General features: G+C 47.2%; 1 protein-coding gene and 1 non-coding gene across 4 annotated transcripts in view; one reads left to right on the top strand and one right to left on the bottom strand.

Annotated features, from left to right (window-relative positions):
* The window catches only part of Dock1 (dedicator of cytokinesis 1), a 561,057-nt gene that overhangs the window by 343,672 nt on the left and 194,205 nt on the right, over nucleotides 1-23,180 (bottom strand). For all 3 annotated transcript variants that reach the window (XM_045145312.1, XM_045145301.1, XM_045145308.1), the window contains exons 24-25: nucleotides 19,718-19,788; nucleotides 18,423-18,529 (exon numbers count right to left, since the gene is read on the bottom strand). In XM_045145312.1, coding sequence (XP_045001247.1) covers nucleotides 18,423-18,529; nucleotides 19,718-19,788 — 178 coding nt within the window. The remainder of the gene's footprint in view (nucleotides 1-18,422; nucleotides 18,530-19,717; nucleotides 19,789-23,180) is intronic.
* On the top strand, nucleotides 14,403-14,533 carry LOC123457886. The gene has a single exon (XR_006635243.1). It is a non-coding gene; the product is annotated as a small nucleolar RNA SNORA33 (small nucleolar RNA).

Raw genomic sequence — 23,180 nt, forward strand, 5'->3', positions numbered from 1 at the left:
ACGCCTCATGGGAGTTCAGCCTGAACCTCCAAAGCCCCAGTGTCGTCCTCATAGAGCACCAGGATCACAACGGCATCGCCTCCCAGGAGCTCTCCCTTCGCTGGCCTCAGTCACATGCAACTGTACGCCCAGCATGCTGTGCGCTCAGGCAGCTCCCACGCAGCGCGGCTGGGAGAGTTCTCCCGGCCTTGCACTGAAGCCCACATCCTCCTCACGCAAGCCATGCAAACACGAAGTCAACGCCCCACGCGTCCCTGAGACGCAGCAGGTGATGACAATCCCTGACGAGGTGACAAGGCTGGGCCCTGAAGCTAGCCGACCCAAAAGCCACACAAAGCACGTGCACAGGCCAGCACTGGCCGGGAGGAAGGATGTGTCCACCCACGGTTCTGAAGAGTCAGAGCCAGCGCCAGCCCTTCAGGCTCTGGAACCCAGATGTCCTGGCCTACGTCCAGTCCTTTGGGCCCCATTTGTCTGTCACGCTAGGCAAGCAGTTGTGGGCTGTGCTGTCCTCAAAGCTGACTGAGTGTGCTGCTCTCATCTGCCAGAATCACCCCAGGGTGAGGAAGGAATGTCTGCATGATCATCGTTGGCAAGGGATGCCAACTGCCATCATTGGCTCCTGATGGGCATGTGAATGCCCACCACCCTCTATTGTCCTATCTCCCTGGATGAGAAAGAGAATTATTTTTTGGAAACTTCACTGTCATGTTTAAAGGTATTTCAAGCGGGGTGTGCTGATTCACTCATGACACGGACAGAAGAGCTGCTGTGAATTCAGGGCTTTCTCGGGCGACTCTGTAGAGGAGTTCCAGGATAACCCAGGGTGCAGCGTGAGACCCTGTGGCAAACACACAGCTGTGAAAAATACACAAATCTATTCAGAGGGGTTTGTCCTCACAAAGTTTCTGAGCATCTGCAAAACCTGCTCTCCTTCTGACAGACAAGTGTCTGGCTCTACCAGGGAAACGGGGCGGGTTCACTATAAACGTGAAGGTACAATGAGACAACGCTCAAGGAAGGCCTCGGACAGAAGCTGCACTTATGGGTCACGGTGAAAGGCCTCAGGCCCAGTAGCATCCCACTTCATCACAGATGGACAGACGCCCCAGAGGGGGCAGAAAATCACCCTGATTTTCCTGAAAGCCAGAGGATCTGAAGCAGACCTCCTAGAATACAGGGTTCCTTTCAGCAATGCCTGCTAATGGAGTCACAGAAAATGGCACAGGCCACCACAAAAAAAGAGGCAACTTCAAGGAAGAGAAGCTGGGAAGACCAGAGCCAGAGGCTGAGGAGCAGAAAAGCCTCATTCCCTGCCCATCCCCTTGCAGGACTCATGCTCAAACCCAACTACAGGTAATGGGCCACCATAAATAACGCATGCTTTAACGGTCCATTTCTCTTCACTGGAATACAACTTCTGGGACAGCAGACTTTCATATCTCTTGGACAAGATTAACACACACACACATACACACTCTCTCTCTCTCTCTCTCTCTCTCACACACACACACACACACTCACACTCACAGAGAGAGACAGAGAGAGAGAGAGAGGGAAAGATAGAGACCCTATATAAATGTGGAGAAGAGCTCTGACCTCCTTAGGGAATGGTTGGTCAAGGTTTACTTCCATCCACATTCACTTTCCTGTGTGAACCACAGCGATTGGCACCTGCTAAGTGGTGAGGAGGCTCTGTGGTCGACAGCAGCACAGTCCCATCCCTGCTTGACACTGAAGGACAGACACAGCTTATCAAGAGCTCTCTAACCTGACAACGGATCAGGTTTTGCGGGGTGGTTGCCAAATCAACCGGACGAAGAAACGGATGTATGCGCAGCATGCAGGGGGATACTAGCTTAGTTCGCTCGGTCACTGCATGAACCAGGTCCTAACTAAAGTGAGTGCAGTTACAGGTAGACCCAGTCAGACCCAGGGCTGTTCCTAGCCCTCAAGGAACAGCAGCTTTCAGAAGCAAGTGCACAAATGGCAGCCCTGCCCCACAGCAGAAAACAAGTACCTGAGAGTGGTTTCAGTCGGCTCTGTCCTGCACAGGAACCACTTTGCAGCCCTCCGCAAAAGCAACAGAAAACAAGCATTGCAAAACTTGATTTGCCTATTCATTCATTCACTCACTCATCTATTTTGAATAGGGCAATGTAATCCAGACTGGCCTCCAACTCACAACCCCTCCCTCAGCCTCGCCAGTGCTGGGATGATAGGCACAGCAGTGGGACCCTATACTGTACTTCAGATGTTCTTAAGGAGTGACAGGGCACCCACTTAAAATAGCACTGAGACCCTCAAGTTTTATCTTGCATCATGGTGGCAAACAGTACCAGAGATAATAGAACACGCATGGACAGAAAGACTGACTGACAGACAGGCACACACACACACACACACACACACACTCTCCAATACAATAAAATTGAAGGCAGCCTTTTAGGGAAGTGAAAGCAGGCGAGTGGGAGGGGAAGAGGGGAAACATGTGGTAGTGAGGAGTGGATGTGGTTACGGGACATGGCGCACTTGAACAAAAGGCCATTGTGAAACCCACACCTCTAAAACACATATATACCAGGATATTTTTTTCTTTTTTGGGGGGTACATAAGGGTTAGAGACACAGCTCAAGGGAAGAGCACTTGCCTAGCATGTGTGAGGCCCCAGGTTTAACCCCAACAACAAAGGCTGGCAATGTGACTCAGTAGGCAGAGCATTTGGCTGGCATGCATGAGGCCACAGGGCCAGACCTCAGCACTAAATAACAGGTCCACATGGTGACACATGCCTGGAACTCTAGCACTTGGGAGTTGGAGGCAGGATGATCAAGGATTTAAGGCTAAACTTGGGTACAGAGTGAGTTCAAGTCCAGCCTGAAACCCTGTCTTTAAAGTAAAGTCAACATTGCCAGCGGCTAGGAAGAAAGGATGGGGATGGCTACTTGTGGGTTTGGCATTGATTCTGGGATCCAAGCATCATCGAGGTGGGCAGTGGGAGGACTTACACACTTCAAAAGCACATGAGGCGGGCTGGAGGGATGGCTTAGGAGTTAAATGCTTGCCTGTGAAGCCTAAGGAACCCGGTTCGAGGCTCGTTTCCCCAGGACCTACGTTAGCCAGATGCAGATGGGGGTGCACACATCTGGAGTTCATTTGCAATGGCTGGAGGCCCTGGCGTGCCCATTCTCTCTCTCTGTCTCTGTCTCTGTCTCTCTCTCTCTCTCTCTCTCTCTCTCTCTGCCTCTTTCTCTCTCTGTCTGTCACTCTGAAATAAATAAATAATAACAACAACAAAAAAGCATATGAAGTGTACCTGAATGAAGCTATTATTGCTTTTAAAATTAAATAAAAATGCTAATCATAATAAATAACAAAATCCACCTGTTCACTCTTGGCTTTGAATCTGGGGTGAGTTACTTAGGCATTCTCAGCCTCCGTTTTCCTTGCTATCTGCACAGTGAAGCTGCTCTTGCTTTGCTCCCAGGTTCATCAAGAACCGAGTGGTGACAGAGTGAGCCCACAACGTATGGCTGCCGTTCGAGCCCCCAAAGGACTGGAGCCTAAGCAGTGTGCTGAGGAAGGCGAGGCCTTCCCAACCGTGCCGTCCCATATGGCAGACATGGAGACTTAAAATTCAGCTGGCGCATGCAAGAAGGGAATTTTCAATTGGATTTAATTTTAATATATAAACTGTAACCTCAAATGTGGAAGGTGACCCTTACATCAGTTCTGTGAACAAGTGTGAGCAAGAAAATGGGATAGCAAAGGTCATTTTCAATGGTAAATTGCATTAAATGATGGAAAATCAAGATCAGGGTTTCTGACAAAGTTAACTTTCATCATCCACATTGAGACATGCTATAAGCGTACAACACCCTGAACTAACACTTAGTGTGAGCAAAAGAATAGAAAGAGGGCTGGGAAGATGGCTCACTGGTTAAGGCGCTTGGCTGTAAATCCTAACACCCTGGGTTCTATTCCCTACTATCCATGAACAAGATGCACAAAGTGGCACATGCATCTACAGTGGCTGGGGACCCTGGCATGCCAATTCTCTCTGTTGCTCTCTCTCCCCTTGCAAATAAATAAATATTTCTTAAAAGAACATAAAGCATATCAATGGTGGACTTGAGACTGAATTCCCATTGCTAAGACATTTTGCATAAAATTATGATTGAAACAAATTCCAACAATTGCTTCATACTATGATTAATATGGCTTCTAGGAATACCCATGGCTCGCGGTCTTTTGCTGTTGGTCAGCAGTGTCTGAGCATGCTCAGGCCTAACGCATCTTCTTACTATGAAGAAGGGATGCTCTTTGATTTAGGATTCTAGGTCTCTCTTGCCACTAGCTCACTGCACGTGAGGCCAGGCCTTTCCAGAGCCTGTCAACACTAACTGGAGGCACAGGAAGCCAGAATTAGTACATACAATGTCCTGGCTTTCTCTGCCATGCAGAGCCTGAGGAAGACAGCTCAGCTGAGTATCCAGGAAAGGGCAGGTATCCCAGTGGGCCTATGTTCCATGCAAATTGCTGTGAGGATCACACAGGCCACCTTCCATGTGCCTCCCTTGGTCTACAGTGATGACAGACTCCAATCATTCAACATCTGTTCATCTGCAGCTGCAAGGGCCAAAGCTGGGATGATTAATGCTCTGGAAATGGGCAGAGAGTAAAAAATATTAATCTTTATAAAAGGTATTCAACAGGCATCATCGGCTTATAAATGTCCAAGCAAAATATCCATCCATGGCCCCATTAAAGCTCCACATTAAAGTAGAATACAAAAATGAGAATGAATCTGTCCATTTCAGACATTCATTTTATGAACACTGAGTAATGTGCTTCTTAATTTTTAGTTTGGTCACATTAAACAAATGCCCCATAAAGCGCATTTAATAACCTGTGCATGCGGCACAGAACCAAGAGCCAGCATAACGCTTTTAATGAGAATTAAACAGGAAAAGCCATATAAATGGGGGGTGCTTGCTATGCATCTTTCAGAGATGATCACTTTATTTTTCTACCATTTAGGAACCATGGACCCACATTTCAATATGTTCACGTGATCTCCATGCATACAAGCCCTTCTGCCAGAGAACTTCGGCAGCCATTGCTGACCTCCATGGTGCACAAGCAAGGGAAGGTGACCCTGTGGACAGGTACAGGCGCCAGGTGCATTGCTGAGTGGAAGCTGAGGCCAATGGCATCCCAAGCCAGAGACCTTTCTGGTCAGTGACCTAAGCATGTGCACATATGTGTGAATAATCATGATTTAGGCCCATTTCCATGGCAAGGGAATCATTTTAATGTAAGAAGTCATGAATGAAGCAATGCTAGGAAAAGACAGAGGTCATCACATCACCCCTGCTGCCCCAGTGCTTCTATCTGAACACTCCTTTTCTTGGTCTGGAAAAGGCAACCCAACCAAATGGCCAGCACAGCCTTTCTCCTCCCGCCAGCTGGCCAGACCTGTTTAAAGTATTCTAGTCAGAAATGAGCCGCTTGCCTGTGTGCTGAAGTGATCAGAAATATGGCAATATGCAATTCAGTCTTGAGGTGCCTGGTGTGGGGAATTGTAATTGAGACAGTGAGTCAGCAAGTAAATGCTTTTGAAAATTGGGAGGAGCTTGAAGCATGGCACTGCCAAGCAATGCCAGGAGAAATGGCCAAAGGGGTGCCTGTCTCTTGAATGTGGCCACTAGGGCTTACAGTGGGGCAGCCCTGTGCATGATGACGACTGGAGATACAATTGGTCCTTGAGTGTGGAGAGCAATGACAGAGAGGACCCACTCCAAGTAGCGGCTCAACTTGTCACCAGAAGGGAGAGGAAGATGCTGTGAGGGAAGCTGTGAGACTCACTTATAAACAACTAAAGAAATAACAGGTTGGAGAGATGGCTTAGTGGTTAAGCGCTTGCTTATGAAGCCTAAGGACACTGGTTCGAGGCTCTCTTTCCCAGGACCCACATTAGCCAGATGCACAAGGGGGTGCATGCATCTGGAGTTCATTTACAGTGGCTGGAAGCCCTGGTGCTCCCATTCTATCTCTCTCTCTCTCTCTCTCCCCCTTCCTGCCTCCCTCCCTTTTTCTCTCTTTGTCTGTCATTTTCACATAAATAAAAAATAAACAAAAAAATTTTAAAAAAGAAATAACAAAGACTAGAGAAAATTGCCAGGAGAGACTGTGGGAAGAGATAGGCAAAGAATCCCTTCTCTACATGGACAGAGGAGTGTCATGGAGGTCCCCTGCCAAACTGTAGAGAAATCCCACAACCCTGCTTCTCTGTGGGCAGAAGCACAGTGCAGGAGAGATGAGAAAGCTAAGTAAAGTACACAGGCCCATGAAGTGGTGGTATTTTGCAAACTGGGTACAGGGACATAGCTCACACAAGGCCTACTGTGGGCCTAACGTGGGCTCAGACTCACTCCTCTTGGGGGAAGGTCTGTGCCCTCAAAGATGGATTATACAGCTACTGTAGGAGGGAGATATCGTGATGCAAAGTCTCTGAGGCAGTGTAATGACCCTGGGTTCTTCCCACTGTCCCAAGCAACCTATTGTGTAGTACAGAGATGAACTCCCAGAGCCCACAGAGAACTCTGGGTTACAGAACTAATGGTCTAGCTCTTCTGGCCCAGTGTGTGCATGACCAGGTACAAGGAGGGAAGCCCCTTCTTAGCCTGCCTTCCATACATTCAGAATCAACCAGCAGAGGCAGAAACCTACCCAGAGATAGGCACAAACCAGAGTCCACAAGGAGATGCTCAGACCAGCTGCGCCAGGCGGGGCTGTGGACACCGTTGCCTCGACCACAAGTAGAAGTGCTCCCCTCAGAAAAATAATAGGACCAAACCTCCATGAGCATTTGAGAACAGCACTGTAGAGGTTACGTATGTTTAACTTATTTACACACTTATGTATTCATTTATTTGTATCATGTCTTGATCCATCCAGCACTTGAAGTAGACCAGCTTTCAGAATGCATTACTCATGCAGTGGGCGTGAGACAATTGAAGCCCAGTGTGGATGACGGATCTGGAGCAAGGCAGCACCTTAATCAGCACCAAGACGGTGGACAGCTCCCTGCCTGCCAGTTCACTTGCCAACAGGAGCTCTCAGGGAACTCTGCTGTCCTCACCTGCAAATTGAGATAATTTGTCTGCTCCAATTCTACATTTTAAAGTTGATGACTATGAGGCCTCTCAGAGGAATCAAACTTGCTAACGCACTAGTCCTGGGCACGTGGTAGGTGATCAATAAATTATGATGAGATTGAAAAAGATATAATTACAAACCTAAATTGAGTTCACTGTCCTCGATTCATTCAGTAAGTGGTTTCCAAAAGCCCACACTTCTGTAACAAATGTCTTTTCAAAACCACATGTAATGAATGATATAGACATATACAGGATGAGGGATGGAAAAGATACTGTATAACAGCTAAAGATTAAAAGTTTTCTGGAGGCATTAAAGAAGAAGAAGAAGAAGAAATGATGTTTCATTTCCACCATTATTTAAAAGAGTTCGTCTTCAGGGCTCACAGCTGGCAACATTCATTAGAAGTCCTCAGCAGAGCTATCTAATTAAAGCCTTCCAGAATACTGTATGAGTGCTACATTAAATGACTGTGGCAAAATTAGCCCCAACCCCAATTTTTCTCTCTGTACAACATCCATCAAGTTAACAAAACTACATGAAAGTAGCTCAGGGGTTAAGTGCTACTTTCCACTGTATAGAAAGCTTAAGAAATATTATTTTGATTTGTTTATGGATCAAAATATTTAAAGGTTTACTTTATTACAGGTAGGTATTAAACACCCAGCTTTCCTTGTGTGTGATTTAAAGCAAGAAAAATTGGTAAGTAGGACAGACTTTCTTTTTTTTTACAGATATAAATGTTCCATATTGGGTTGGATCACTGTGAAAGAGGGATCTGTCTTCAATACTTCCTAATACCTGGTCCCAGTCTAGGGCTTTGCCCTGGGACATCAATGTCTCCACCTTCAGAAGGAGAGTAGGGCAGCCTGGTGGCCAGCAGCACGCTCATCCACCCTGAGAACCATGAAGCAGCCTGTGCAGCTTCGGCTCCGCGTATTGAAGAAGCCCCATGTGATTCAAAGAGGGAAGGCACATGAGGTTCATAACTGGCTGGCACTCTATGAACAGGGGTCCATCAGTACAGAAACCCTGACCTGAGACACTGACGCCCTTTACTGCCACTCTTTACATGAGTCTGGCCACCAGCAGCAATAGCAAAACCAAGCAGGCAAACCAAAGGGCAGCCAAGGAGTCAGAGGCTGAATACGAGGCAAGGATCCAGACAACCAGGGCAGGCTCGTTACTAACCTGCGCTGCTGAAAAACCGCCACTCATTCAGTCTCATATCCCACCTCAACCACACACAGGAGATACTGAGCAGTTTGTAATACGCTTTGAAATGAAGTCTGCCACTGTCAACATGGAGACACAGAAAGATTACATCTGGAAAGAAAGAGACATGGCTCAGTGGTGACTGCACCACACTTCCCGCAGCATGAGACTGAGGAGGGCAGGCGTGGGTGACCAAGAGGATGTGTTCCCACAGGACCTCCCCCTTTGCAGAAAGGCCCCCCAAGCACACCAGTGCTCCTGGGTAGCTTAACATAGATGCTAGCTAGGTTAATTCATCTCATCCCAATTTCTATACCATCAGTGTAAAACAGTTTTTTTGTGGGCAAAAATCCTAACCTTCATGTTGCCGTGTTTAATTTAATGACACTTAAACTTTTCATTTCTGTGTAGAATCTGAGCTTTAATTTGCACAGCCTTTGTCAGCTCCGTGGGCAACAGTGACATGGGCACAAAGCTGCAAATGCAGGAATTATGAAGAACCGGCCCTTCCTCCTCTGTGTATTGCTTGAGAATCTGCTCACTCCAGTCCACAGGTGACATGCAAGGGTCATCTTTTTGTGCAACACATAATCGACTGAGCCAGCTTTCAAGCAGGCAGGTCACATCACGAGACCAGACTCAGAAGCCATCCCAGCTTGCACACTGGCTCTCCTGGGCAGCATGCTGAGGAGGGAAAGGCCCTTCACCTCAGCATGGAGTGGCGCCAGGGCATCAGAGTGGCTGGCTGGGAGGAGCCGGGGCGGGACCAGCCCAAAAGCACAGCTCCTGCCACCGAGCAAACGCTGTAGTGTTCGGGATTCATGGCACAGTTTCTAGGGGAAGGACCCAAAAGGAAAAGGAAAATGTGAGCATGAGTTCACAATTGCCAAAGCTGGGAGATGGAGACATGAGTATGCAGTCAGCCTTCTTTCCAATTTTCTCCATGTTACAAATTTTCCACAAGACAGTATCCTGAATCCAGAGGCGGAGTTATACTCCTTGCAGTCAATCTGCATTCCAGGAACATTAGACTCAGCAGGTCAAAGACAAACTAAAGGCCATCTGGATTCCTTAAGAAAGTCATGGCTGGCCTTCCTCCCAGAGGGCACTCAGGAGCCCCACTCCCTCCTCAGACCCTCATGTTACTCCCTTTCAGAGACTCCCACGGTGCTCCCAAGATTGAGCAATCCAGCCAAAACTAAGAAAGGAAGGAGAGCCATGCCCATGTGAACCTCAGACTCCACCTCCTTTAGTGCAAGTGGACTATGCATGCGTGGGCTCCTGAGAAAGAACAGATTGGCTTACAGCGTCTACAGACATCCCCTGATTCAGCATGTGTGCACCGGGAGTGAGGAAGAGGCACCAGGTTCCTTCAGTAGAGAGCCTCGGTCAACTGGCATTCCAGGGAGGCACCATAGACAAGGGACAAAACACAGTGACTTCAAAGGTGGGGGAGGGGTGTTGCTATGAGGGAACCAGGCGAACTGCTGAGTCATTCTTGGCACCCAATGACTGGACAGATAGCACCCAGATAGCAGGAACACGACTGTTTCTGGGAGTCTCTAAAACTAGTATCTGAACAGGGTGGACCGTAGGAAGCAGCACCACATCCCACAATGTGGCCGGAAACCACACAGCACTTGAACTAGGAAAGAAGAAACAGAGGAAGGCTGGACTCTGGGAGCAGAGGACAGTAGTGACAGCATGGGACACTGTCCTCACCTGAGCCAGTTTCACAAAAGTAGGCTTCCAATACAATGCTCTCGTTCCTTATCCCTTATTTCAGCGTGAGCTCCACAACCCCTCTGGGCACTTGTGTTTCCAAGTCTCAAAGAGGGAGATGTTGGGAAACAGCCCGAGCTCTGGAAGCAAGAGTGGCTTTCTTACCGGGGAGACGCTGGTTGAGGCACTTCAAATGGAGCCCGGAGACCGGTTGAAATCTTGTCTTTGGCCCACCCACAGCCAAACCTTGGAAAGAGCTGCAGACACGCACTCCCACCCACATGCATACTGGGCTTTGGCCAGGGCCGAACCTCAGCTTCCAGAAGCACTACAAGCCTCCGCTGGGCATCTGTGCATAAGTGCCTTCCCTCAAACTACCCAGAGGGTGAAGCTGCACCCGTCCTTTTCTGTAAGACAACTTAGCTATGCAACTCCTAACTGCCAAGAGATGTGATACCCAGTGCCGGAGAGGGAGAGACTCCACAAACGCGGCTGCCATTCTAACACAGCCCGAGCACCTGGCCAAGACTGCTCGCACCTGCATTCACCCAGAGGGCTGTGTTCACCGGCCCCCAGCACAGGTAATTTCCTTTGTTCTTCCGCAGCTTGCCAATGGGAAGAGATGACTTCAGTGGATGAGACAGCACATTTGCTAAGGTGGGGTCTTGGGCACCTCACCTCCACCTGGAGCCTGCCCAGAGCTTGCTCCCTGGCTCTGACCACATCCTAGAGTGCGATTCACGGCCCCATGTGCCTAACACACGCAGCTCGGCCGAGTTAAATCAGGTCCGAAGACTGCAGACCCACAGAGGCTCACTTGACTGACTGCGCAGGATGTGGACAGGACAAAAGACAGCTATGTGCCTTTGCAAACTGTGAAGAAGGAGAAGAAAGCAGGAAAATCACAGCCCTCATAGCTCATTCGAAAGTGGCTTGGCTTTAAATATTTATACAAATGTGGCATAGAATATTTGCAAAAGTAATGACATCTTTGTAAAAACACACCAGCCCGGAGATTTCAGCCGTTCATCTTTCCTGACAAGGAGGTGAGGCGGCAGCAGCTGCTTTGAAGCAGCAGCACACTTGCAAATAAGAAAGGCTGGGGCTTCCTTTACTGCCCCCACACACAAAGAGTCTCAACGCAGAGCCTAGACTTGGGGCCCTTTGCATGTCGGTCAAAGTTTTCTCTGAAGCTTGTCAGCAACCAGGAAAGTTCGTAACACATGTGGACGAGTAATCACTGGGCACATCACAGAGCTGACTGGTAGATTCTTGAGCTGCAGGTGAGAAGTTTCAACCATTTTTGCCTCAGCCCATGATAACTTTGGACTCATCTATTTCACACAATCTCAGTCATTATGTTGGCACAACTTAAAATTATGACCAAAATTCTAACATTGTACTTTAATAAATAAATTATTTTAAAGTATTACATTTCCTGATAACTCCTTATGAAAACATGAGCTATTTACATGCTAGTTCCAAGAGGACTTACAGCAGTCTATGACAAAAAGACTCAGAAAGCAAGATCACAAACAGAAATGGTAGGCTGGAGAAACAGCTCAGAGGTTAAGGCGCTTGCCTGCAAAGCCTAATGACCTGGGCTCAATTCCCCAGTGCTCACATAAAGCCAGATGCACAAAGTGGCGCATGCTTCTGGGGTTTGTTCACAGTAGGTACAGGCCTTGGCACACCCATAGTCTCATACTTCTCTCCCTTTGTACATGAAAACAAATGAGCAAAGAGAAAGACCTTGGTCAAACATCACAGCAGATACCAGCACAAGGAATGAAGCTCTAAGCCTCCTTTCAAGCTGTCACCTACCTGCTAAATAGACTGAGTTTCTTTGGGTGAGGGGTGGATTTTGAGTATTCAAGTATTTTTAATTGAACATTCTGTCTTAGGTATTTAGAAGACAGTGAGTGCCTAAGAAGCATATACAACAAAGCGTTGTGATAGAAATCTCAGGGCTCCTGCAGAAACATCCTGAGGTCTTCCCTACATCAACAGTCAATAAAAGTCAAGGACAATTCACTGCCATTTACAGACGACTGCCATTCATTGACAGTTAACACTCGTTGACAGGGTGGAAAATGTGAGCTGTCAGAAGCCAAGTGGAGTGATTTGTGTCATATAAAAGCAAAAGCAAGCAAATGAAGCCAGGAGGTGGAGGAGGAGTTCTTAGACATGACTGGCCCCAAGGGTGACCATTCCAAAAGACTACGTGAGGCCACGGTGTTGTACAAGTATTGTACGAGAATCCCAGCACAGCACTGGCCCGTTGTTCCTTGATGTGGCTCCAGTCTTAACCTCTCCTTGGGCCAGCGACCCTTGCACTTGCCATTAATCCCAGCACTCAGGAGGCTAAAACAGGAGGATCATGGGTATGAGGGCAACCTGAGCTATTTTGCAAGATTCCATCTTAAAAACAAAACAAATAAGCCGGGCATGGTAGATCACAGTCCCACTGGCTCACAACTTAAATCCTAGCACTAGGGATGCTGAGGAAGGAAGATCACTAGGAGTTTGAGGCCAGCCCGAGCTACAGAGTAAGGTCTAGGTCAGCCTAGGCTCGACCCGTTCCCAAGCGCTTTTTAAATTTTTTTTCAGCGCATCACTGAGACTGGTTTTATTTTAGACTAATTCATCTCGTGCCCCATAGAAGTGTGGAGCAAACCCTCTCTCCTTCAGAGACCCAGGGCCTCTGAAGCCAGCCCTGGAGCACGCCATCCCCAGAGATCTCCACTTCTCCAAGTCTTCTCTTAGGGCAAGGCCTTGGTATTTGTAATGCTGTTCTTCTTCTTTTTTATGTTTATCAGTTATTTGTTTATTTATAAGGATATGGTCTGATATCCAGTTACCCTCAGACCTGCCTGAGGGATTCTTTCATGAAGAATTTTGGCATATGTCTTTTGAGTTATGTTCTGAGTAAATACTTCCACAAAGCATGTCTTTGGCTGGTGCCTTGATTTCCGAGGATCTGAACAAAGGAAACTCTTCCTTGCCTTGGGTCTTGGCAGCATCACTGGGCAGAATGCAATGCAAAACCATCAGGATGAGCCACCCAAGAAATGCCCAGAGTGGCGGCTCCAGGTCTTTCGTGTGCAGTTCAGGGCATGGATTCTGCTATCCTTTGTAGTGTACTTGAGCCCAGTGCAACATTTTAAAGCCTTTTTTTCTAGTGAATATTTTTGTCTCCTACCATTATTTTGTTTTGTTTTTAACATTTGGTTTTGTTTTGCTTTTGCTTTTGTGACAGAGGCTTGGGATATAGCCCAGGCTAGCCTCAGCCTCCCAAGAGCTTAATATTTTTATTTGATTTTATTTAATGTGAAAATTGCTTGTGAGCACCCCTAGGTATGTTCTTAAAGTATCATTATGGGATTAACAGATAAAGGGATTTTTAGCTCTGTCTCTATTTTCATTCCTTTGTCAATACTTCAGTCTACACTGACATTTGTTCACATTAAGCTAATTTTATTAAGTATTTTGTCTTGAAACAGGGTGCTATGCAGCCTTGATGCTGGTGACCTTGAACTTCTGGTTCTCCTATCTCTGCCTCCCAAGAGCTGGGAAATATAGAAGTGTACCACCACACTGGCAAAATAGCCTTGTTATTCAATGCTGTTTGGAAGTGACATATTTTATTTAGCCTTAGCTAAAATGAATTAACTCTTGAACTCTTTGAGAATGAAAATCATGGAGGGATAAAAGAGGCTTTTAAAACCCAAGATGCCCTAGGAACAGCCCAACCAAAAAAACTGGGTCTAAAACATGCATAAGACTACAGATAAAAATCTCAAAATTTGGCCATTTGAACAGATGGTCTTAACTCATTCTATTGTTTTCATAAATATAATTTAGATATAAATGTCTATAAGCTGGAGAATTTATATGCTATATAACTGCCTCATCAATTTATGAAAATAAACATAACTCTGTCTTCAGAATTGTTAGCAAGCATGTCTGCCTGGACTTCATTCATCTCTGTTGAATGTTTAAGATCATAAAAGTGATCCACGCATGGTGGAGGCCGTAATCCCAGCAGTGGGAAGGTGGTAGCAGGAAAAATGTGAGCACCTGGCCAGCCTGGATTTCATAACAAGACCCTGCCTCAAAGCCAAGAGATGATGCCACACATGTAAGCTGGAGCCACGAAGAGAAGCTCTGCGGCTGAGAAGACAGTGTTGCCTCGTGTTCAGTTTGCCTTTGACAAGAGAAGTTAAATGATAATCATTATGTTTATCTTTTAGTTTTCATAAGTAACCTAGAGAGCTACTCAAAAAGAATAAATTAGGAAAATAAAGCCAGCCAATTAATCTGCTTATCCAAATGTGTTTCTGCAGAAAGTTAGAAAAAGCTTGCAATAGTCAGTTCATGTTATGAGCCTTAAGTGCAACTGAGGTCATTAAAGTCCCTGAAAATGGCTGCAATATTATAATGTTGAACCATTTTCAAAACACCTTTAATTAACATTTCACTGTAAATTGTTCTAAGCTTAATGAAACTTTAAAAAGTTAACAGATTATAAAAATAGTTAAATATAAATGAGACACATGTTTTTAAATATAAATTTAAATACTCCTGGATTCTTACATTCTGTTAAAGTCTACAGAGGTATATTGATAAGTATGTTTGCACAACTTGTCAGCATACTAGAAATAATTCAGGATTTTTTTCTGCCTGGGTCTTCACTAAAAAGACAGGATAGAAATAATTCAAAAACTTTAATTATATAGAAAAAGAATATAAAGTATTAAGACATATTTTGATGAAAAGGGCTATAAAAAGACCTAACTAGATTATCTATAGAGCAGAGGACCAATTATTGCCTATATAATTTTAAAATTATTTTTCTTTATTTGTATGTAGAGACAGAGAGAAGAGCAAGAATATAGCCATGTCAGGGTCTCTGGCCCCTGCGCACAAACTCCTAATGCATGTGCTACTTTGTACATCTAGACTTATGTGGGTACTGGGGAATCAAACCCAGGTCATTAGGCTTTGCAGGCAAGTTACTTTCCAGCCTCTATGCAATGATTTAATTTGTAAATTTTAAAAGGGAACGACAAAGCCAAAAGAAATTAATGAGTAAGAGAGAAAGACAATTATAAGTGGAAGGATAAATTTTGGTTAGGAAAGTTATAAAAGAGAACCCTTTTGATCAATCAGGATTCAATATGATGAAATAAAAGTTTCTGTCCAAAAGTAGAATGAATGGATTATTCCAAACAGCATGGTGGGAAAGAGAGAAAAATAGGGTAAAAGTATAGATTTAACCAAACTCGAAAGGGTCTGGGAAGTGATAGAAGGCTTGTGACAGGTGAGTGTTACAAAAGGAAATTACCATAGCCCAATCTAGCAGCAAACTCATGGCAATCCTGTTTTCTCAGCCTGCCAAGTGCTGGGATTACAGATCTGCGCAGGAGTTGAGGTTTTTTAAAGCATCTAATTTGTTTTTACCTCTTCTGAGTAATTGAGAACTCTGGTTAAATCTAGCTTCTAACTCTGACAAAACAAATGACTACTGCTTTACAGTGAGGCTTGATATGCATTTTTAATGCAAATGTTCTAAAGATTATATAAAATTTATAAAAGTCTGATGATCCTGGGGTGGAGGTGTCAATCATGACTGTTATCTGAAAATGTTGTATGCAATAAAAAAAAATTCACTAAATCATCTCAACTGCTAAACTCCCATCAAAAATTTAACCAATGTATGCTACAACATTTGGCATCCATATATTTTATTCAACTCTAAAACACTGCAAATCAGATTGATGCAAAGAAGAAACTAACAAGCACCCCTAAGTAACTTTCTAAAACTAAGCTTATTTTATAAACAATTGGTTTCCCTTTGACCATCTTTGGCAAGGAATAGGAAAACTAGAAAGAAAAAGAATGTTCTAACTATCATTATATAAACTTGGATTTGCTTTCTTCTCATTCATTTCATTTTGGTTTTTCCTTTTAAAACTGTGTGCCTGTGGTCAGTTAAATCTCTGCAAAAGTACAAGCCCTGATAAGGACATTCAGCCCAGTAGTTGAAATGACAGCCACTGCCTACAGAGCCAACAGAACTGAACTTGACCACAGATTGCAGGTGGACTCTACCTGAGGCCCACTGCTTGCGAGCCTCTTTGTGGCTCAGATGTGCTTACAAGAAGGTGACAGTGTTTCTTAGTCACCAGTAGCTTCTGCCCCTGATGTGGCACTAGATGAAGCAGCAGATGTCATGCCAGCAATTAATAGTTAATCAAATTCTAACTACAGAGGTCAGCAATGTTGTCAGAGGAAAGTCTTGATCAAAAGGGGAAAGTGTGAAAGTTTTCTGAATCAAAATATAATTGAGGTGTCAATTCAAACCCCAAACCAAGTATATGAAGGCAGGCGGTTGTGAAGGAAGCGTTCATGGGCATAGCGATGGCATAGTGATTCTCAGAAACACCCGCATACCTGCACCGTCCATGGCATCTGAGACAAAAGCACTACAGGTTTAGCCGCCCTGTCACCATGCGGCGAAGCCCTCTCACTGCACACTATGGCCGCAGACGGTTTCAGGGTGTCCAGGGCAGTCCTCCTCACATGCACCTTGAAAGCCCCCGCCGCCGGGCTCAGCCTCGCGGGCCCCATGTTCCCATCACAGACTCTGCTCGGCCATGGACGTGCCATTCGCTTAGAACAGCTGCTCTTTGGCGCCGCGTTTTCAGTTGATGGAAGAATTGGCCCCGTGCAGAACCTGCTGGCAGCGCTGTTGGTGAGGGGTGTGCGGGTGGGCGTGGCCGCGGAGGCTGCGTGCTGGGAGGGAGGCCTGCGGCCGGGGGCGTGAGAGGCACGGGTAGTACGTGTTATGAGGGACATAGGGGTCTGCGGGGCACGGCCACTGGATGCGGGGTGTCAGTGATGTACCTAACAAGACCTAAATGTAAAGTGGCAGCGGGGCGGAGGGGGGGAGTTCATTTGCTCTGGCTTAAAGCGCAGTCACCATGGAAACAGTTGTGGAAACAATGGTCCCACACATCACCACCTCAGCAGCCTTCCTTGGGGCCCATGGCACCTCAGGCCTTGGCATGCACTTGAGCAACACGTCATTCATGTGACAGCCTAAACCAGGGAAGTCACAACTAGCAGCTCAATTGTGCTTCAAGTCATGGACAACGGGAGGGTTGACACTCTTTCATGAAAGAAAGAGGCCAGGTGTGGCGGCACACACCTTCAATCTCAGTACTCAGGAGGTGGAGGCAGGAGGATTAGTGTGAATTCAAGACCAGCCTGGTACTACAGGGTGAGTTCTAGGTCAGTCTGGGGGACAGTGAGACCCTACCTCAAAAAAAAAAGGGGGGGAAAGAGGCCTCCAAACCAGAATGAGGTGTGTGTGGGCAGGCTCCAGAAAGCCACCTACTCCTTGATTTGATGTTTTCAAGAAAATGTCTGTCCAGTCTTAACACTCTCTCTTGTCATATGCTCCAACAACAAGAGATCATTGCAGTGCATTTCACAGAGAGAAATCAAGACACAAGCTAAGGTCAGCCCACGGCCCTGCAGAGAGTCCTCAGCCCTGCCAGGGGGACTTCTGCCACAGCGGCCCTTCCCTGGGACAGCACAGCACAGAGGAAACAGAAGCAGCAGCGGGCCCGAGCACTGAAGAACGGGCTGGAGTCACCAAACCTCCAGGAAGAAGGAAGAGGGTAAATCCAGGCTGCCTGGGCAGACTGTCACTCAGCAGACCTCACGTGTGCCTGCGATAAATGAGGAAGGTTGAGATTATGCAAAGGCTTACAGCTTTCAGTAAAAGTGCTTGACAAGTATAAAATATTAATTCAATCTGTCCAAATAGAAAATGATTAATCCGGTGGGCGGGGAGAAAATGAGAGGGAATAGGAGGTGCTCCTCAGGATGAACGATGGAAGCATTGGAAGAAACCCTGGGAAAGAACAGAAGGTTCGAATAGAAGAGAACAAACCAATACTTCGAAATTTCAAGAAAACTTGATTTTTTTTAAATTTTGTTTTGTAATCATTTCAATGGATGTGTGTGATTGCCTCCCCAGGACAGACAATCAACATTCGAGGGTGACAATGACTGCTGATTGCACAGGACTCAGATGTGCGCCTCAATTACAAGCTGGAGCCCTCGAAGGCCTTTGCTTCTCAGCAGTCCACTACCTACACTACCTGACAATTACGCTTCTCCTGCAAGGGCTGAGCCTCCCTTGTGCAAAGTAGTTGTTTTAATTAGGTGCCAGCTCTCCTCCGTAGGACAGGAAGGAGAGAATTCAGACAAGAGTGATGTGACAGTTTGATCATGTTCAGGGTTCCACTCACCATGCTGTGTGAAGAGGTCACTGTGTACAATTTCGATCAAGCAATAGAGCTTCGGAACGGTCAGCAAACCCGCAGGGACATTCAGGATAAACTCGGTGAACATTTTGCTGCGAGGGAAAACACAAGTGAGATCATGCAGAGACACAACCCTGTGACCAGAGCTGTCACAGGCGGCCCTGAGTCCCAAGTGTCTAGAGCTCCGAACATTGCAAATGTACCCTGAATGACCCTGGAGAGTCCCATAAACCAAGCAGCCAGGCTCCCGTTTCTAATGCAGAATATCTGAGGAAGAGCCCATGATTTTCTGACATGTTCCCTAGGGGCCCAGGGGGCAGAACAGTGGCTGGAGGCTCATCTGTTTCACTTCCCATCCTGGAGAAAATGCCAAGCTCGAACCACACTGGCAGCACCTGAAAACAGAAACCGGAGCTCCGGAAAGACGCCACCTTTCAGCCGCGCAGAGCATGTGCTGCCTGCCGGGGGGACCCTTCCCTTCAGTGCCAGGGCGTAATGATCTGAGGTGGACATAAGGGGCAGGGAAGGTGACCTGTGGGTTCAGGTCCCGCTACTAATATTTAAAGGGTTCCCCGGGCTGGTACAAATGGGGTTATACCCTGCGGGTACTTCACTGTGTCAAGTCAAAATCCAAACAAGTAGTGCGCTGTGACTGTGTCTTGAACGGCTGCGCGTCCCACCTGTTCCCAGCAGCCCTGCTCGAGAGCCGCGAGAGCCACGGGCCACACGGCAGAGACCAGGGGGCCACGCTGGACGCTGGCACACACAGGGGCGGGGGTGGGGGGAGATCTGACCCGCAGGCCACTTCCCTGTCTGAAAGCCCAGGGACCCCCTGTGGCAGTTTCTATTTGGAAGATCAGCTATTATTATTATTACTGATGACAACTTCCAGCCCTTTCGCCCATGGCTCACAGCCCTTCATTTAGGAGCTAAGTTGTCTATTGGAAAGAAGGGGGCTGTCACAGGAACAGGATCCTACCTAAGCTTTTTAGGTGCTGAATATTCAAAGAAAACCAATATCCACATATTGAAATCCAAATGCTCAAGTGCACAGCATGGCAAGTTTGGGTCACATCCCCATCAGTCTATAAAACATTTTCCAGAGAAGCCACTGTGGGCGCTGGCAGGTGTTGCCACTTCAGAGGTTCACCACCAACGGCTCCCATTCCGAGATGACCTACTGACCTATGCAGACCTGAGCCAGATCCTGGAGCGTCCCATCAAGCCACGGCGTTGACAGGAAGCCACATGTGGCAAGCGTTTACCCCCAGTGCAATTACCTGAGCTCCTTGGGATCAAACACCAGCTTCACATCGTTGACAATGGTCGGCAAGTATTTCAGTGCTGCCCCCTGTGAACCAGAGAAAGGAGGGATGAGCCCAGTGAAGGGTGATCGATGTTGACTCAGTCCTACCGGGCCACTGAGGAAAACTCAGCAAGAAAAGGACCACCAAGCAAAATGAGAACAGAGCAAAGGGGAAATCTCTGATCTGAGAAATGGTTAGGGCTGGGGAGAGGGCTCATGTGGTCACCTGCTTGAGCACCTGAGTGCTCACCTGAGTGAGGTCCCCAGAACCCACACATAAAAAGGCCAGGTGGGGAGGTGCATGGCTATGATATCAGCACTGGGAAGGAGAGACAAAAGACCCTGGAGGGTGGATGGCGAGCTTGTCAAGTGGAACTGCTGAGCCCCAGGTTCAGTGAGACACTCGCCATAAAAACAATGCAGAGAAGCAACAGAGGAAGAAACCTAACTTCAACCACTGACCGGTGCACATGCAGCACACGTGTGTGTACCCTCACACACTCACCTGTGAGCAAAAACAACAATGAAGTAAAGACAGGGCTGGGGAGCTCGCTCAGCACTGGCAGAGCTTGCCTGGAAAGCCTCACGACCTGAGCTGGACTCCCCAGGGCCCACATCAAGCCAGGTGGACAAGGTGGCACATGGCTCTGGAGTGTGTTTGCAGGGGCCAGAGACCCTAGCGTGCCCATTCTCTCTCTCCCTTCCTCACATTCTCCCTCCACTCAGTCTCTCTGTTGGGCATGGTGACGCACACCTTTAATCCTAGCACTCAGGAGGCAGATGTAGGATGATTGTTGTGAGTTCAAGGCCAGCCTGAGATTACATAGTGAATTCCAGGTTAGGCTGGGCTAGTGCGAGACCCTAACTCATAAAAAACAAAAACAAAAACATGGTCATTTCTTCCACAGTTGTGTTGAAAATATAAGTATGAATACCAATACTTGTCACCTACAGGCTGCATATTCACATTGTGTGCTGAACCGAAGTGTATTTTTCTCTCCTGGAACCCTAACTTCATGTAACCAAATGAATGCTATTCCCCCAAAATCCTATCTTAAACTCACTGCAGCTCTCCACACCCAAATGACACCTGAAGCAGTCTATTACAAGTAAGCTTTCCTGTATGTCTGTGCAGCCCGTAATCAGGAAGCATCATGCTCCTTACTGAACTCTCTCCGGCATTCATCTTCTGTGTTCTAGAACAGCTTCTAACGCATGCGGAGGAAGTCCGTATGCAGTTGTGGAACTGAGTAGGGGAGGGCTCAGGAAGTGTTTGGCTCCAATAGATTTCTAAATGCACAGTGACCAAAAGTTGATTCAAAAATGAAGGACATGCTGAACCTGAAGTGTGCCTAACTATGCTGGCCCATGCTGCATCACATGATGCCACTGCAGCCTTGGTCTGTGCACACAACATACACACTGAGCCACCACACCAACAGCACTTTACCAAGATGCTGTGTGCATATGCTGGTAGTCTGGGTGCAAAAAATAAATAAATAAATAAATACTGAGGCAACCGTAGAAAAGAACAGAGCAGCGTAGAGTGAGCCACACACGATTATAAGATCCAGCACTGGGTGTTATGATCACACAAATTACAGCCAAAAAGAAAGAACCCCAAAGTCTCTCGAAAGCTGAATCTACATACTGGAGTACTACTCAGCAATGAAATGACAAACCACGGTCACCACAGCCAGCTAAGAGATGACAGCTTCAACCTTCAGAAAAGTGAAACCAGCACAGACAGGGTGAAGTAAGGGAGGGGCCTTCCTCAGAGGCAGATGAAGGGCGGTCAGCGCAGCTGGGGTCCTCTCACAGAAGACCTGCACGATGCTTGTGTGGAAAAGAGAAACCGTCCAGAAGAAAGGGTGACTTTCACTACAGGTCAATATGCTTTAATTTTCAAGATGACTGGAAATATGTTACTGGGATATGTGTGCCCATTTAGAATAGAGATTGGCAGCAGGAACGTGGAAAGCATGGCTCAGCCCTGGTGCATGGGCATGATTTACAGAGCCACATTCAAGTCACTCTCAATGAGTTCTCATTTCCGAATCTATACAAGGGAGCATCCTTCTAGGCCCCTGGCTACTCTGACACACCAAATTGTCATGGTGACCTCTGAGGGAGGTGACAGATCACTCTGTCACTGAGGACAAAGTGGTGGCCCAAACACAGCCTTTGAGGCAGCCTGGCATTGCCAGGATTGTAGCAGGCCCGTGCCTCCATGTTCAGCCTCCACAAAGCTCAACTGTGCTGCCAAAAGGATGAATGGAAGGACCCAAGAGTAGCTTTCCCCCCTAAATCTCCACTACAGATTATGGGGTGCTGGCGGAGCTCTGTGGGAGTTAGAGCCGTCCTGCCACACCAAACGGATCACGGTTCCAATCCGCTGTGGGGAGCTGCTGCTGAAGAGATGTTTCAGAGAAATCATTTCATTCTGGCTGTAAACGTTCTGCTCCAACTACCCTAGACTTGGTCGGGTAAACTAGAGAATATTTATGGTGACATTTAATAAGGAACGCATGCACAGGCTGACAGCTGAGTCTCTTTAGAGTGCCTCGTTTTGTCCTGGGACGTCCAGAGGGAAGGTGAGCATGGGCATCATGCATGAGACACTGTACCTGGGCATCAGTGGCCTGCAGCAGCGCCAGGCTAAGGGAGACTCTAAGTGCCAGGCACGTCAGGGCACTAGCAGGCCTCCCTTAATGGGATTCTTTCAAGTCTCCCATTCCGGGGCCAGGAGGCCTGAGCAGAGTTAGGAAGCTGCTGATCCTGCAGTGCCCATTAGGTCAGGAATTTATTCTACCAGGGTCTTTACAGCAACTGTGGTGGTCTGACAAAATGTCCTCCATAGGCTCATGTGTTTTGAATGTTTGGTCCTGGGCTGGTGGCAATCAGGAATGCTGCAGAGCCTTTGGGAGGAGGAGCAAGAGTAAACCCTTTCCTCCCATAAGCTACTTCTGGCTGGGGCTTTGGCCCAGCAGTGAGAGGGTGGCTGCTACAGTAAGTACAGGAAGAGCAGAGATGTATGACAGATCTCTGCCAGAGGGACCGGAGGCCTTAAGGGATTCTTCCTATGACTTGGATGCCACCCCTTCCTCAGCCCTGCCTCCCAGCTCATCCTTCCTTCTACGTTAGCAAGTGAGCATTCTGTAAGGTTGCACCCCTCCTCTCAGGAGCCTCACCTCCTGCTCTCCCACTGAGATACAACCCCAAACCCTGGCACCCCTCCTCTCAGGAGCCTCACCTCCTGCTGTCCCACTGAGACACAACCCCAAAGCTTGGCATCCTTCCTCCTAAGTTGCACACCCATCCCTGTAGCCAACTGAGCTTCAGATGGCCTCACTCTGCGGACCCTGGCATTGCTACCCCCAGCCGGCCGTCCCTGCTTCAGAGAGCTACATCATGACAGCGCACATGCCATGTCCAAG

The sequence above is a fragment of the Jaculus jaculus genome, chromosome 1, assembly GCF_020740685.1.
Source record: "Jaculus jaculus isolate mJacJac1 chromosome 1, mJacJac1.mat.Y.cur, whole genome shotgun sequence".
Classification (NCBI taxonomy): domain Eukaryota; kingdom Metazoa; phylum Chordata; class Mammalia; order Rodentia; family Dipodidae; genus Jaculus; species Jaculus jaculus.